Source organism: Coptis chinensis, chromosome 5, assembly GCF_015680905.1.
Source record: "Coptis chinensis isolate HL-2020 chromosome 5, ASM1568090v1, whole genome shotgun sequence".
Classification (NCBI taxonomy): domain Eukaryota; kingdom Viridiplantae; phylum Streptophyta; class Magnoliopsida; order Ranunculales; family Ranunculaceae; genus Coptis; species Coptis chinensis.
In genome coordinates this window covers 9,625,599-9,642,638 of record NC_141460.1, presented here as the reverse complement: position 1 = coordinate 9,642,638, position 17,040 = coordinate 9,625,599, and the positions used below count along the sequence as shown (strand labels likewise).

The window sequence follows — 17,040 nt, the reverse complement described above, 5'->3', positions numbered from 1 at the left end:
GTCGGGAAATAGAGAGAGAGTAAAGAGAGGCGAGGTTTTGGCTCTGTTTGGTAACACGTTTAGCCCAATCTATTCATGGGTTAGGGTGCACTATCCTGTTTTTTATGTTTGGTTCATATATTTTGGGCCCAATTTTGTAGACCGTATGCCATTAGTTGGTTGGGCCAACCACAAAAGTCTGTATAACAGTATCCATTGGAAAAGCTACGATACAGTTATCCATTAGGAGTAAAACAAAAAAAAAACATTGATCGAAACATGAAAAAAGTAAGATAAAATAGGGGAAGCGCTTCTTCAGTTCTTCTTCTTCTTCTCCATTAAGCTCTCTACTGATAATTTAAACTCTCAAAAATCTTTTTCTCACAATCTCTCTCCACCCATCACCTCTCTCTCTCTTCTCACAATGTATTTTGGTCAAGAAGTTTTGAAGATGAGCTATGTATAACTTGGGGTTTCTTTAATCCATGTTAGATCATAATTTGTTTGGCCGATTTGGATGAATTGGATGATGGGTATTCATTTTGAAGTTATTACTTGTATAAACATACTCTTTCAGTAGTAAAAATTGATTTTCTTTTTTTAGGTTGGTATTCAATTTCAATGGTTGTTTTTCTTTTTTCTATTTTTTTTTTTTTTTTTTTTTTTTTTTTTTTTTTTTTTTTTTTGAGAAAAATAATTATCTTGTGGATTGCCAGGAAGAACAAAAATGATACCAAACATCTTCCACACTAGTCTTGACTTGTTTACATATCTACTGTATATGGACTATCTAATGCAGGGTAAATAGTTTTCGGGGTGAAAAAGATGAAAGAGAGACCCTTAGGGTTGTTTACGGTGTTGTTGGGATAGTTTTCAGGGGGTATTTTTGTCAATTTAGTTTGTTTTAGAAAATAGGAGTGTTTTGTTAGTTTGTTTGGTATACGGTGAGGTTTTATGTAACGTGAGGGAGATTAAACCCAAAATCTTAATAATAATCAACCTAAAAATACAACACGGTTTCCTAAAAACACTGTGCAGTTTAATCGGCGAGTAAGCGCCCAAAATACACGTGTGTGTGAGCGGAAACAAAAAGTCGGGCGAGTTGGTCCGAGCAATCGGTTTCGGGAAGCGGTTTTGTAAAATAAAAAAGAAAAGAGCCAAGGTCATGCAACACTTGAACACTCAGGTAAGGTAAGTCCTTTTTTTCTAATTTCCTTTCTTTCTCTCTCGTCTCTAAGGTAACATAATATTTTACCATTGCTGTTTACAGTAACTAGGTAGTAAAGAATCTATGGAGAACGGTAACGAAATCCCCGAAGATGCTAACGAGCGTATGTTTTTCGTTTTTGAAATTTTGTTTCTCTTACCAAATATAGTTAAATTTAAAGGGTGTGGGTGTTTTTGCAGATTGCCCTGGTCCTCAGTCGGAGTCTGCTGGAAAATCTGATTCTTGTGAAGGATGCCCAAACCAAAATGTATGTGCTACAGCTCCTAAAGGACCTGATCCAGGTTTGTCTTTACGTTCTTCCAAATATTATTGTGTTGGCCTTTGTTTGTATCTAACCAACAGAAGGAATAAGTGTCTTAAATGCAATAGTGATATTGTAGTGTTTAGTCAGCTTTATATTATGTGTGGAAAAGGAATAAATAATAGATTGTGTTGCATTCATCTGATGATAAAGCAGACATGACCTGTATCTCTGTCACCTACATGCCTCAACTTGATTATTTACAAAATGTGGCTATATATGTACTACCCATACTTAATTATATGTTGCACAAATAACTTGTAAGGCTGTAACAATTATTTACACATGTCAATTTACGCGTGTTTAAACATCATGGTATTTGTTTGGCAGACTTGGTTGAAATTGCAGACAGAATGGCCACTGTGAAGCACAAGGTATTGGTTTTATCTGGGAAGGGTGGAGTTGGCAAGAGCACATTCTCAGCTCAGCTTTCGTTTGCACTTGCTGGTGTAATGGACTACCAGGTCGGCCTCCTTGATATCGACATTTGTGGACCAAGCATCCCAAAGATGCTTGGCCTAGAAGGACAAGAAGTTCATCGGAGCAACCTTGGCTGGTCACTTGCGTATGTGGAAGATAACCTTGGGGTCATGTCTATTGGATTCATGCTTCAAAACGCAGATGACCCTGTCATATGGAGAGGACCGAAAAAGGATGGACTCATCAAACAATTCTTGAAGGATGTTTTCTGGGGTGAGCTTGATTACCTTGTGGTGGATGCCCCTCCTGGAACTTCTGATGAGCACATCACCATTGTCCAACTCTTACAAGCAACTGGCATTGACGGTGCAATAATTGTGACCACCCCGCAACAAGTGTCTCTGATTGATGTTCGCAAGGAAATCAATTTCTGCAAGAAAGTCGGGGTACCAGTGTTGGGGGTTGTGGAGAACATGAGTGGATTGCGGCAGCCATTAGGGGATGTCCGGTTCATGAGAGTGTCTGAGACAGGAGAGGAGAGAGATGATACGGAGTGGGCCTTGGAGTATTTGAGGAAAAATGCCCCAGAAATGCTGAATTTGGTTGCGTGTAGTGAAGTGTTTGATACAAGTGGAGGTGGTGCAGCAAAGATGTGCCTCGAGATGGGGGTCCCATTTCTTGGCAAGGTACCTATGGATCCCCAGCTGTGCAAGGCTTCTGAAGAAGGTCGATCATGCTTTACCGATCAGAGATGTAGTGCCAGTGCACCCGCACTTAAGAAAATTATAGAGAAACTTCTGCCCAGTATCTCAAGTAGCCCTAGGGAGAATGGTGCATAAGCAACAAAAATGCGCAAGGTTAATGATTTGTTTGACGTAGCTGTTTGACCCTTTTTTCCTGTTCTTTTCGTTCTTTATACTATTAGTTTTTGTTTATAATTGAGTCATTTTTTCATTTGTTATCAATTTTACTACCTTTGTATAAGTGATGTGATTGGGCTGCATTTGTTTCATCGATAATCTATTAGTTTCTAGAGCATCTCAGTGTACAGCAAAAATATACAATATGAGTGCCTCTTCTAGCACGTGTTCCAGTGTGTAGATAAAACCAGACCGTGCTGCTGGGAAATTGAATTACTGTTCTTCATATAGAGTTTAGTACTTTAGTTGATGGTATCTCAGGTCGAAGAGAATTACGACAGCATTTGATATGTTTTGTGCTTTGAAGGTATATGTTAAAGGCCAGTGTTGATCGTTTTTTACGTACTACAATAGAGTGTTCCAAGAAGGTAGGCGAGGTCCTAGAGTTCTCTTTTACAAAAATAGTCTCTCCCTCTAATAGTATTTGATTTGTAAAACTGCATTCCTATGTGGATTATGGGCATTATGAAACTGCAATGTCACCTGAACCTGAAGCTGAGGTAACTTAACAATTTGGTTTTTTTTTGTCATCAACTCTTTTTAACACTTTAGTTTAGGTTAACAATTATTTTGATTGCAGGAAGGTGAGATTATGAGTACTGGGCATGTGATGGTTGGGGAGGATATTGAACCTTGTCTTATAGGGGTTTTGCTCCCAATGTTGTCTAACTCATTAAAACTCTTGTCTTATAGGGTGTCTTGGTACCAATGGTGTCTGTTACACCATTCTACTACTAAATAACTGGAAGGTAAAGACAGCTCTACAAAGTTGTAAATATTACTGGAATTTTTACTGCATTGTTGTATGTAAATCACTATCCAAGTGGAAGTAATACTCCATTAGACCATTAGTAAGATTTTGTGGATGTTTTGAATTCTGATACAAAACACTAGGTTTAATATGTTGTTTAAGATTTTAATTAACTGATGGAAAAAAGAGTTCTACAATTCTATTTAAGATCATCAGCCAACCTAAAAGTGTCTTCAACACTAGTTCTACATGAGATGAAACCACATTACTGGGAAACCTTCCATCACATTTTACACTAGTATAAGTGCTAGCAGCGGAGAGTGAATGAGGGAGAGGGAAGGTGAGTTTGGGGCGAAGAAGAGAAGAGAGACTGATGACAGTCAGACAGAAACCAACGAAACAACATTTTGGGCTACACCCCCTCCCTTTGCCCAGAATGTTCGCTCTGCTCACTTGATTAACCAGTTTGCCAAAGTGTAGATGATTCTGTATAAATTTTCTTCCCAATAAGTGGATGAACTTTGAAATGTGTTACTGAAAAAAATGGACAATAATGTTTTATTACATAAATTTCTCCAGACAAATGAGAGCGATTCAAGATGCTTTAATAGTGGCATCAAGTGTGCAAATTGTTCTTGGCTTTAGTTAGCTGTGGGGGATTTGTTCCTGGTAATTGAATGTGGTTTTGCTAATTCATTTTGTAGACAATGTATAGTTCGACTGTAGCGTAACTTAGCTAATCCAAACCTACTTTAAATTTATCTTATCAAGCATGCATTAAGGAACGAAAGATTGTGTTCTTTCAGGTTTTTTAGTCCACTTGGAATGGTTCCAGTAATTGCATTGGTGGGGTTTGGCTTGTTTGATAGAGCATTTCCTCTGGTAATTAAGTTAGCCAATGCTGATCTCTTATTGTTTGATTTCTCAATCTGGAAGATATGCTAATTCGTTATATTGCTTATATTGGCAGGTTGGATCCTGTGTAGAAATTGGAGTTCCCATGCTCATCTTATTCGTCGCTTTCTCCCAGGTAGCACCATCTATCTCAATTCAATTGGCTCCTTGATCTTTATCCTTGTTGCAAGCGTTATTTTCCTCGTGTATTTTCCCTTCTATTTTTCTATAGGAAACAAACTGTAATTGTAGTCAGAGAAGGAAATTGAGAATCTGTTTCATATGTTGTCTTTTGTGTACAGTATCTAAAACACTTTCAGGCAAAGCACTTGCCAGTATTGGAACGGTTTGCTCTCGTAATATCATTCACAGTGATATGGGCATATGTTCATCTCTTGACTGCCAGTGGCGCATGCAAACATTGTCCAGAAAAGATTCAAATGAACTGCTGAACTGACAAGGCCAATCTCATTTCTTCTGCACCTTGGTCGGTATACCTATTGTTGGTTCTTGACAAACTATGTCGTTATCATTTTAGGGCCAATTGTTAACCTGTGCACTTACAAAATGCAGGATAAAAATCCCATACCCACGTCAATGGGGTGCACCTACATTTGATGCTGGTCACGCGTTCAGAATGATGGCTTCTGGCTGCTGTTTTTGTTTCCTTAATAGAGGTATCTCATTCTATAGATAGCATATAGGGGCACAGAAATGGTTTGACGCTCGATGTTAACTCTGGCGTTTGTTTTGGAAGTCAACTGGAGCATATAAGGCTGCTTCGCGATTGGCTAGTGCTACTCCTCCTCCTGCTCATGGTCTTAGCCGTGGTATAGGCTGGCAGGTGAGCAAGTTATACTAAGTGTGGTACATGTCTGCTTTAGATGGAACTCCAAAACAAAAAAAAACGATGGTTCATCTTGAACAGGTGATTGGAATCCTATTGGATGGACTATTTGGGACAGGAACTGGCTCTACTGTGTCTATGTAAGTAGCGCATATATTTCTCTTTGTTTTCAAGTATTTCCTTGCATTTTTATTTTCTTTACCGTGTTCTAAGTTTCTGATTTTGTGAACCGTTTCATAAATATATGTAAAACGCTACAGAGAGAATGTGGGTCTTCTTGGATCCACTCGAGTTGGGAGTCGAAGGGTGGTTCAAATCTAAGCTGGTTTTATGATATTTTTCTCTATCTTGGGTTGGGTAAGTGAAAAGCACTACTAAATGATTTTTTCTTATGTAGCTTTGTTTGAAAATGGTAGAATAGAACCATAGGTTATGACCAATATATACTTGTTAATATTTTATAGCGTCTAATTTCTTCATCTAACCTAATTTAATCCTACAGGGAAATTTGGAGCGTTGTTCCGTCAATACCAATACCCATTTTCGCTGCTGTTTACTGTGTTTTGTTCGGACTTGTTGGTATGCTCATGGACACTTTTTGTTGCTTTCCCAAGCTCAGATTTTGTTGTAATGAAGACTAGCTGACTAGTTTTCGTTGTCTCTGTCAGCATCTGTGGGGCTGTCATTTTTTGCAATTCACAAACATGAACTCAATGAGGAACCTGTTTATCGTGGGTGTCGCCTTCTTCCTGGGCCTCTCTGTTCCTGAGTATTTCCGAGAGTACACTGCATCTACCTTCCATAGTCCAGCACACACCAAAGCAGGATGGGTAAGTGTTATATGTGTGTGATATCAGAGTTAATTGGATGGTTACCCTAAACCATGAAATGGTTCGCAATCAGCCAATGTCAAACCTTATGGGCTTATAGTAGCACATCAGTTACGGCAACGTTTACGTCTTTTAATGCATTGCATCCACACTTCACTTACAGGTTTGGTTTCTATTTGTTGTGGTGCAGTTCAATGATTTCCTCAACACCATCTTCTTCTCGTCCCCAACTGTTGCGCTGATTGTAGCCGTTTTCCCTGACAATACACTTCAATACAAGGACAGTTCTAGAGATAGAGGAATTCCATGGTGGCAAAGGTTCCGAACATTCAAAGGAGACAGCCGAAACGAGGAATTCTACACCCTTCCTTTCAATCTCAATCATTTCTTCCCTCCACGATTTCATGCCTACTAGCTAGAGGAGACAATGGATTCAACACTTGAAAAGGATCACCATGACCCAATTCCAATGAAAATGCGAGTAGCAGATCCCTGTCAAGCTTGGATCGCGTGGTTGTTATGGTATTTCATGAAATTGTGTATATTGAGTAGTCGGTGTTGTATTCTGTTAAGTGGTTAACAGTTTGACACATTTTTGTGTAATGAGAATAAGAAAGTTAATTGCAATGTTCAGTAATTGCATTTGTTGATTATGATGATAAAGTGAATAGCTATGACAAGTAAAGCAGGAACCAAATTGTCGCGCCATAGGTCTTTGAACATACAATCTAGTCCATAAGATTTCATCAGGTCGATATTAATCATGTCTTTTACAGTGTCATGTAGATTTAGACCAGTTTCCATCTCATACGAGCCTACTCTATCCTAATTTGACTGGGTCTCTACATTTGAAGGGTAAACTCAACTCTAGTTTTACAACTCAGTTCACTTGGAAAAATTATAGTATATACTAATATGTGATGGGGCTTTCAATTGAGCTTCCACGAGCACTTCACTTAATTGTAAAAGGATTGTAATCTATCTGATACAACCCTACACAACTCCACCACAACAAATTGAAAATTAAAAGAAAGAATGAAATGTGAAAAAGAAGTTAGAAGGCACTGAACATATGTACAGCAAAAATCAGTGTTGTTAGAATGTCTTACTGCTTCTATGGTACACTCCTTTGGTTTGGTTGATGAAGCATGATATAGACCACAAGCCAACTGATTGAGGGGTTGCAACGTATGTGTATAACCTTCATAAAAAGAATATGTTGCTGTGCAGGTTAAGACAGCAAATAATCCTTACTCTCACCAGCAGCCCTTCCAGGCACACTTTCACCTTCCTCGGTCATCTTCCTTGCTCTATGTTCAAACTATTCCATCTTAATATTACACATCTCCTTCGTAAGGGATTGAGTACGCATGAGTAAGCCTTCACAAAAAAAAAATGTTGTTATGAAGATGAGGACATGCACTCTGTACACCTTGGTTGCCGGTATATACTCTTACCGACAGCTCTTGCACGCACCCTTTGACCTTCCTCAATCATCTTCCTTACTCTGTATTCAAATTTACTCCATCTTAATTCTTAAGGTTCCATTCTCTGCCAAAACTGTTGCAAGCCTCTTCTTGCTGGGCCGCAAGGTTGGAGCATGTCCACCACCATAATAAATACGGTATCCAGACACAAGGGATGAGAGCTGACTCCCTGAATCAGTCATAGCAAATAAATCAGCGGTTGCACAAGCAATGAAGTCCAGACTCCAGAGCTGCCAGCTGCATCCACAAGTAACTAAAGTTATTATCAATATGGAAAGTAATAAGAAATTAGACTAAAAAGATAAAATTGAAACTCAAATTCACATCAGTGGGAAATAATGTTGAAACAGGAGTGGAAGCTATTCAGGGGAATCCAAATTGATTATCAAGAAGAAACCAACACAAAGTGCAAATTATGTAAACCATATATTTGTGAAGTAGTGATGTTGGTGTTATCCCTCACATGAGGAAGAAGGGAAAAACAGGTATTGTTTGTGTGAATAAGTCAGAGCGCGCACTCGTTCAGATTGGTCGTGACCAAGGCGCGCCCGCGCCTGCCGTGAAAATGAAGATAGTTTTTTTCAGCTTCTCACGAAATATGTCTACTGGAGTTTGGGAACTGGAAAAATAAGAGGGCACACGCGCTCAAATTGGCCTTGCCAAGAGCGCTCCCGCGCTCATGCCTAAACATCTTCTGTTTTTCTACAGTAAGCACAAAATTTCGCAGACGCGTCGAAATTTCATATTACTATAAAAACAAAAGTTAGGTTTTGAAAAACCAAGTCTTGAAAAGAAACTCAATTTTGAGAGCAATCAAAATTGAGATAAAACTCTTGCAAAGAGAAAAAACTTGTAAGGAAAGAAGAGAAATCTAGTAAGGTGGAGAGACTTGAGAGGAGTGATTGTAATCTTCTTTCCTATACTTATAAAAGGATTAGCTCTTGTGAAAGTAGGCATCATTGGCCGAACCACGGTACATCTTTGTGTTGTGGTATATTTTACTTTATCTATATTTCTATTGCTTGTTTTTGTAATAGTTATATCCATAGTTTATATCATAACTATACTATTTGGAAAGTCAAGATGGAAGACTTGCTCTATTGCAAGAACTTGGTACAACCCATTAAGAATGAAAGAGTAAAACCAAACACAATAGCAGCGGCTGAGTGCAGCAAGCTTGACAGAAAAGCAATTGGGTACATTCGATAGTGGATTGACGACAATATCTTCCACCATGTATCCCAAGAGACTACCGCTTTTGGCTTGTGGAAGAAACTCGAAGACCTCTATATGAGAAAGTCGGCCGAAAACAAGGTACTACTCATTAATAAGTTTGCTAACACGAGGTACAAAGAAGGTTCATTAATGTCTGAGCATCTTAATGAAGTACATATGAATAACATCAATCAGTTGCATTTAATGAAGATCGATATGGGTGACGAAATTGAGTCTTTGTTACTATTGAACTCTCTACCCGATAGTTGGGAGACTTTAGCAGTTTCTCTTGGCGGAGCCGCTAAGAATGGAATCATTTCCATGGAGATGGCTACTGGGGCATTGTTCAATGAGGAGACAAGAAGGCATTCACGAAGCAGCTCCTCTCACTCAGAGATCCTTGTCACAGAGAAGCGGGGGAGAAGTAAGAGCATAAAACCATCTCATTCTAGAGGTGATGACAGAAGCAAATCTAGGGGTGAAGCTAGAACTCCTAAGGCAGAGAGACAATGTTACTATTGTACCACCAAAGGTCACTTCAAGTATGAGTGTAGAACACTGAAGAGGGATGAGAAGAATAAATGTGTACATTAAGACATATATAGTAAAGAAGAACAGAAGCACATGCCAAGATATTACCACACTAGTAGACGATGGTCTAGTGGTAATTGTGTCAGATTGTGGTGAGTGTTGTGTTAGTACCTCATGTCAGGATACAGAGTGGGTGATAGATACAAGAGCATCCTATCCCATCACACCGCACAGGAGTTTTTTCACTACCTACAAATATGGTGAATTTGGTGAGGTAAAGATGGATAACAGTGGCGTCTTGAAGATTATAAGCATTGGAGATGTTCATGTAGAAACCAATGTCGGCTACACCTTGACACTCAAAGATGTAAGACATGTCCCTGACATTCGGCTAAGCCTAATTTCCGCTGGGAAGTTAGATGATGGTGGCTTTCAAAACTCGTTTGGTAACGGGGTATGGAAACTGAGCAGAAATTCTATTGTAGTAGCCAAAGGGAAGAAAACTCGCTCGCTTTACAAGACACAGGCTAGTTTGTGTAAAACAGAGTTAAATGCGACACAAGAAGAAGCTTCCTCTGAACTATAGCATAAGAGACTGTGTCATATGGGAGAAAAAGGCATGGAAGTTCTTGCCAAACATCAAAGGTACGCATTTGAATAGATGTACTCATTGTTTGGTTGGAAAACAACACAGGGTGTCTTTCCAAAGATTCCTTTCTCACCGAAAGGAGAATGTCCTTGAGCTAGTACACACAGATTTATGTGGTCCTATGAAAGTGAAGTCCCACAGGGGAGCTTTGTACTTCTTGACATTCATTGATGATGCGTTAAGAAAGATATGGGAATATAGTCTGAAGACCAAGGATAAAATTCTTGGCGTGTTCAAGAATTTCTATAGCATGGTGGAAAGAGAGACAGGGAATCCTTTGAAGTGTATTCACTTAGATAATGGGGGAGAGTACATTGGGCCGTTTGAACAGTATTGCAAGAGTCATGGGATTCGTCATGTGCAGACCATTCGCAAGACACCGCAACACAATGGTATAGCCGAGAGGATGAATCGTACCATTGTAGAGAGGATGAGATGCATGATGTCTCACTCTAAGTTACCTAGAACTTACTGGGTAGAAGCAATGCGCATAGTCGTACATGTGATCAACCTATCGCCTTTGAAGCCTCTGAATAGTAATTATCTAGAGAGAGTATGGTCAAGCAGATATGTTGATTATGGATACTTTAGGGTATTTGGGTGCAGAACATTTGTTCATATTCCCAAGGATGAGAGATCCAAGCTTGGTGATAAAGCCAAGCAGTGCATTTTTCTGGGTTATGGGGATGAGAAGTTTGGCTACAAACTTTATGATCCGATCAACAAGAAGGTAATCTGAAGTCGAGATGTTGTGTTCTTGAAAAACCAAACCATAGCAGACTTTGAGAATGGTGAGAAGCTAGAAGTTTTCATAGATGATCTTGTTGATTTAGAACCAAAAGTTCATATTATGGAACGTGCAGAAGGCATTGAGAATGCAGAGAACCATGGGTTTTAAGCTCATGATGATGATCCTATTGCTCATAATGGGATAAAACCTATTGATATAGAAGATGTAGATGAAGTGCATAAACCATCACTTGAGCAAGCAGAAGTGCATCCTCCTGAGCCACAAGAAGATGGGGTAAGTAAATCCGACAGAGAGAGACAAGCTTCAACCAAGTATCCACCACATACATATGTTTTACTATCTGATGGTGCAGAACCTATATACTATTAAGAGGCTCTTGAAGGTACAGACAAAGAGAAGTGGTTGAAGGCCATGCAAGATGAGATGGGTTCTTTGCATAAAAATCACACTTATAACTTAGTTGAGAAACCGGAAGGAAGAAAAGTTTTCAAGAATAAGTAGATCTTCAAAGTCAAGCATGAGAAGAATAATCCACATCCAAGGCACAAAGCTCGCCTTGTTGTGAAGAGATTCGGTCAAAGGAAATGTATTGACTTTGATGAAATTTTTTCTCCTATAGTTAAAATGACTTCGATCTATCAGGGTGGTATTGGGTCTAACCGCAAGTATGAACCTAGAGGTTAAGCAACTAGATATCAACACAGTTTTTCTTCATAGAGACCTTGAGGAAGATGTCTACATGGACCAGCCAGAGGGGTTTGAGGTTAAAGGCAAGGAGCACCTGGTGTGCAAGCTAAGAAAGAGTTTGTATGGGTTGAAGCAGTATCAAGACAGTGGTACATGAAGTTTGAGTCCTTTATGGTGAACTATAGATACAAGAAGTCTACTTTCGATCATTGTGTGTTTGTTCATAAATTTTCATATGGGAATTTCATAGTGCTTTTGTTCTATGTGGATGATATGTTGATAGTTGGCCAAAACATCAACAAGATATCCAAGCTAAAGAAAGACTTGAGTAAGTCCTTTTGAGATGAAGGATTTGGGTCAAGCAAAGCAAATACTTGGGATGTGGACCACTAGTGACAAAAGAGTGGGAAGTTGTGGCTTAATTTCTCAAGAAAGCTACATTGAGAAGGTGTTGAAGCGATTCGACATAGATCAAGCGAAGCCAGTCAGTTGTCCGCTTGGTGCCTAATTCCGCATGACCAAAAATATATGCCCAAATGGTAAGCATGAGCAGAGTCAAATAGAAAAGATTCCTTATGCATCCGTAGTGGGTAGCTTGATATATGCAATGGTGTGTACAATACTGGATATTGTTTTTGCCGTTGGTGTTGTAAGCCGATTTCTGTCAAATCCGGGTAAAGAGCATTGGGAAGGTGTTAAGTGGATATTGAGATATCTCAAGGGCACTTCCAAAACATGTTTGTGTTATGGTGGGAGTAAGACCTTGCTTGAAGGTTACACAGATGCAGACATGGCAAGTGATGTAGACTCTATGAAGTCCACTTCTGATTATCTGTTTACTTTTGCAGGGGGAGCAAAAATAAAATGATTAGAAATGGGGCTGTTAATGGAGGAAGTGGTGGTGTTAATGGAGGGAATGGTGGTGTTAATGGAGATAAAGGTAGAAGGATTGATGGTGGTGGCGAGCGGCATGGCGGACATGATGTAATAGATCTACCTCGTCGGAAGTCTCGGCGTCTAAGGAGGACTAATGGAGGCCATGGTGTGGCTGAAAATCCAAGGTATATGGTCGGAAATTTGTTTCCAACACCTACCTCTTCGTCCCTTTGCTTTTTCATTCCATAAGTAGAAATAAGAAATAATGATTCCATGATTTTCCTTATCGAGTCGACGGTCCGGCTTGAATGGATGGACCACTTTAGACAAATGTAATTTGAAGAATGATAGTGTACCCATAGTTATGGATGGACCACTTTAGACAAATGGTCTTCCATATTGATGTCGGACTTTGACCGACTTTGACGTTAACTTTTTTGGGAGAGATTCTCATAGACTTAGAGAGTACATGGTACTTGCTTGATGCTTAGAATATGTTCACTCTAACCGATGACATGTTTGCTTGTAGGGCTCAGTCCGTCGATATTGATTCTGATGATAACAGTGAGGATAATGCTGAAGCTAACACTGAGCAAGCCACTGCTGGCAACGTTATGCCTATGCTTAGGTGGACACTGCTGGAAACAATTTACCGCTCAATCAGGGTACTTTACTATTCCGTCATCAATGCCTTTACAAGAGTTTTGGTATACCCCGAGAGTGTTGTTATATATAAGCATGATGACTTGGCACTCCCGGTTGCCAAAAATGAAATAGTCTTTTCTTATGCTCAGCTACAATACAGTCTGAGACTTCCCTTGGGGAAGGTGATGTCTAGATTACTGAATTGGTGGGGGGCTTGCACCTGGGTAGATGATGACCCTGTTTTACTTGGTAATGAGCCGAGTCCGCTACATCCGTCAATCTTATAGCATTAGACTTGGAACAACAGAGATGTATCTTATGCTCGGGACTAAGAAAAGGATTTTGAAAGACATTCCTTTCTTCACCGTCGACTTTGTCTCTTCGGATAAAAAGTTCACCCATCCCCTTACTCAATACTTAACATGGCATATACCAGCCTACATAGTTCAGGGCTGGGCAGGCCACGGAATGGATGTTCCAAATAATTTCTTAGGTGAGCTCCTTAAGAGATTACCTTCTTTGTCCACAGTTTTCTTTGTTCTTTAGCTCAATTTAGTTCTTTCTTTAACAGATACCTGGATGTCTGATGTTGTGGTGAGTGAAGTTGATGAGAATGTGGTTCAGCATAACCTTTAAACCTTGTTTGGTCTCCCAGAGATTAGTAGGGACTTGAGTTATCCTGATACAATCGTTGCATGGGCTGCCACATACCTTGTTCATCCTCTTCAGTCTATGATGCCTGACACTACTGAAGCTTTAGAAAAGGGAAATGAAGTATGTGTTAAACCTATGGCATCAAGGAGGCTTCCTTGTATTGCTCCTTCAGATATTATCCTCCCTGGCTCATTGGGTGATGGCGCTCAGAATTCTGACATAGGTGATAGGGTAGAGAATCCTGCACGGCGTCGGTGTTACATCTATTATTTTTCTGACGAAGACGATGCTCCACAGATTACCACGAGGCATTCTGATTTTATCTTGAGATCCCACAGCTCGGGTTTGCATTCTCCATAAGCCACCATTTCCAAGTCTACTTCTATCCCACCTTCTCCAGTTGTTATGCGAGGCTCTGGAGAACATCCACATGCTGAGGGTGTTGTTGAGGTCACTGCCTCTGGTGTCGTCGCTAAGCAGAACCATGTTAGTGCCGATGTGAATGGAGGGGGCACTCGTTATGTTATTCCTGATGTTGCGGATGATGTATAGTCGGCTCACTCTATCCATGTTTCTAGTCACTCCGAGAACCATAGAGTGAGTGACAATTCTACAAATAATTGCTCTGCTAAAAGAGTTAGAAAAGACCCTTGTTCCGGTTCGGTACCATTTTCACTATCTTTTCAACATGCCGAGGAGGTCTTGATTAAGTCCTCCACCCTTTTTCGTGAGGCTTGTGCCGAGGCTGAGTTAGAACTTCAACATTCACGAGACCATGTTACCACTTTGTTGGATGAATGCCATCGACTTAGAGAAACACTGACTGCTCGTGATGAGATGATTACGCCTAAAGACTTATAACTTATTACTTTAGTTGATAAGCTCAGGTTGTCCCAAAATGTTGTACGAGCTATGGAAAGTGACCGTCGTGTAAGTGAGGAGAATACAGGTCGTGTGGTACAGGAAAACTGGCATCTAGTTAAGGAGTTGCGCCTGCTCAAGAATCGTATTATAGACTAGCCAACTTGAACCTTTTGCTTTTCTTATTATGTATCTTCCGTTTGTAGTTAGGATATTTTGAAGGCTCCTTCACTTTAGTTACCTTGAGTTACCGTGATGTCGCTTGTAAGGATATTTTGAAGGCTCCTGCACTTTAGTTATCTTGAATTACCATGATGTTGCCTGTACGGATATTTTGAAGGCTCTTGCACTTTAGTTATCTTGAATTACCATGATGTTACCTATAAGGCGAAGCCATGAACTTTTCTGAAATGCAAAATCTTCACCAACGGCTTGGCAATAAAATAAAATTTGAAAAGTATTGGCATGAATATTAGCAAAGCTATATACTACCACCGCCCAGCACTACATGTGGACATTATTCACATGTAGTGTTGAATAAGAAAGTTTACTATGTACACTGGTAAAATTGGGTATTTTCACCAGCATAATGTAAAAAACAATAGAATTGATAAGGAATTGATGTTTGGCGACCCACCAATAGAATTCCATTGTAGAATAACCCCGTTAAATAGATACAACTGGATTGAGTATGTCGCCATACTCATAATATATATCGAACGACAGTGAGCTGCATCTATAGAATGACCCGATTGAAGCGTAATCGGACTAAGCAATTTTGTAGTAATGCTCAAATATAAATAAGTCCATATAGTTGAACCTTTGAAGGTGTTATCTTGGATAGTTTCAGAAAAGATTATCCCAGTTAGCCTGAAGCGTAGCTGGGCTGAGCTTTTTGCTATGAAGCTCAGAGATGACGTTAATGCACAGAGTCTGATTCTATGCATATTGTTTTCGGTTGAGAGGATCAATGTCATTCAACCATAGCAAGCGATGTTCTCTATCCAAACTTGGCAGCGCCTCCAAGGGATAGATTGCATCCTGCACTTGGGTTTTTAAAGTCCTAAAAGTTTGGAGTTACCCAGTTCACAAATAGGACCGAGCCAGAGGGTCGACGCCATTTACTCGGACCAACACACAGTGCGCTTCTATATGTTGGATTTTTGAACTTCGAGGATTTGTGTTTCACGCCGAAGCCAGGCAAGAGGGTCAAAGCCATATACCTGGACCCGATACTTTAGTCGTACGGGACATTTTTCAAGCTTGACGCACTTGCAGCACTTGCCTTATCACCGACCTCAGTCAATTATAAGGATTTGAACAAGCAAGAGGGACGCTCTGGTCTGTACCAAGCTAGACAATTGATGCCATTTAGCTTGGCTTCAGAGTGTGCATTTAGTATTCTATGCACTTCCAAGTGCAAAAATGTTGGAGCTTGGAATTTTTGCAAGTAAAAATTAGGCTTTTTCACTTGACCGGTCATGCTGAGCATTTGAACCTGGTTTTGTAAAGCTGATAGAGATTTGATCACAGAGTCGTCTATACCAGCTAGGTTCTCTTGGGTTTGAACCTGCAGTGTGTCTAGTTGGAAGGGTTAACCACCAGTCCGAACTTGACCAGGCGCTGTGCGCTTTAACCTGTGGTGAAAAACCTGTGGACCTTCTAGGAGTAGTCCTATATGCCCATAGGACAGTAGGCAGCTGACGAACCCATTTGCCTTTTGCTTCAATAAGCCTTTTCTTAAAGGTATCTAGGATTACCCTATTAGTAGCCTCTGCTTGGCCGTTTGCTTCAGGATGGTAAGGAGCAGAAAAGTTGTGCTTTATGCTCATAGACCCACAGAATTGTTGCATCTCTGTGGAGCCAAATTGGGAACCATTATCTGATACTAATTCTGAAGGTACTCCGAACCTGCAGACAACATCACGCCACATAAATCGCTTTACATCAGCATTAGTTATTGAAGCCAAAGCTGTGGCTTCGACCCACTTTGTAAAGTAGTTGGTAGCCACCAACAAAAAACGAACTCTTCCAGGTGCCCTAGGCAAAGGTCCCACGATATCGAGCCCCCATTTTGAGAAAAGCCAAGGGCTGAGAATTGGGTGCAATTCTGTGGCTGGTAGTTTTCCAACTTTAGCATGTTTCTGGCATGTCACACAAATTTGAGTGATTCGTTTTGCGTCTCTTTGCATGTATGGCCACCAATAACCCTGCGTTAAAACCTTGTGGGCAAGACTGCGACCTCCCGAGTGATTCCCACAAACACCTGCATGAATTTCTTTAAGTATCATTTCGCCTTGCTCTGGGGTAAGATATCTTAACTGTGGCCCGAACCCCATTGGTCTTTTGTAAAGTCGAGCAACTCTTTCTTTAGTGAACAATACTGCGAATTTCCATGATTCTCACTTAACCTTCTGAGATAAAGCTTTCTCTATGGGGAGATTCCCCGAGTTCAGATACTCGATGAAGGGCAACCTCCAATCAGATTTTTCCAGTGCCAAGATTTCTAAGTCC

General features: G+C 40.2%; 1 protein-coding gene, 1 long non-coding RNA gene and 1 pseudogene across 4 annotated transcripts; 2 read left to right on the top strand and 1 right to left on the bottom strand.

The window, feature by feature from the left end:
- The first annotated feature begins 222 nt into the window (after positions 1 to 222).
- On the top strand, positions 223 to 4,981 carry LOC147496587 (cytosolic Fe-S cluster assembly factor NBP35-like). Of its 2 annotated transcripts, XR_015194827.1 has the most exons (7): positions 238 to 1,170; positions 1,250 to 1,310; positions 1,387 to 1,488; positions 1,839 to 3,597; positions 4,406 to 4,481; positions 4,570 to 4,629; positions 4,796 to 4,981. XR_015194827.1 is itself a non-coding variant. In XM_086559557.1 (4 exons), exons 2-4 carry the CDS (start codon positions 1,271 to 1,273, stop codon positions 2,765 to 2,767), a joined length of 1,071 nt encoding a protein of 356 aa, XP_086415683.1. In that variant the 5' UTR covers positions 223 to 1,165; positions 1,250 to 1,270; the 3' UTR covers positions 2,768 to 2,966. The 2 variants fall into 2 exon arrangements, 1 of the variants encoding a protein (XP_086415683.1); XM_086559557.1 differs by lacking the exons at positions 4,406 to 4,481; positions 4,570 to 4,629; positions 4,796 to 4,981 and having other exon boundaries at positions 223 to 1,165; positions 1,839 to 2,966.
- On the top strand, positions 4,089 to 6,827 carry LOC147496586 (nucleobase-ascorbate transporter 2-like; annotated as a pseudogene). The gene is made up of 11 exons (XR_015194826.1): positions 4,089 to 4,268; positions 4,406 to 4,481; positions 4,570 to 4,629; positions 4,796 to 4,980; positions 5,067 to 5,170; positions 5,251 to 5,337; positions 5,422 to 5,480; positions 5,601 to 5,692; positions 5,843 to 5,919; positions 6,009 to 6,170; positions 6,361 to 6,827. The product of XR_015194826.1 is annotated as a nucleobase-ascorbate transporter 2-like (transcript).
- Positions 6,828 to 7,057: 230 nt separating this feature from the next.
- On the bottom strand, positions 7,058 to 8,233 carry LOC147496585 (uncharacterized). Its single transcript, XR_015194828.1, has 2 exons — positions 7,280 to 8,233; positions 7,058 to 7,163 (listed from the first exon to the last, which is right to left on the bottom strand). It is a non-coding gene; the product is annotated as an uncharacterized LOC147496585 (long non-coding RNA).
- Between the last annotated feature and the right edge of the window lie 8,807 nt (positions 8,234 to 17,040).

Coding starts and splice junctions, on each gene's coding strand:
- LOC147496587 (XM_086559557.1), top strand. CDS start 1,271: ATGGAGAACGGTAACGAAATCCCCGAAGATGCTAACGAGC. Junction 1,311..1,386: donor CCCCGAAGATGCTAACGAGC/GTATGTTTTTCG, acceptor GTGTTTTTGCAG/ATTGCCCTGGTCCTCAGTCG. Junction 1,489..1,838: donor TCCTAAAGGACCTGATCCAG/GTTTGTCTTTAC, acceptor TTTGTTTGGCAG/ACTTGGTTGAAATTGCAGAC.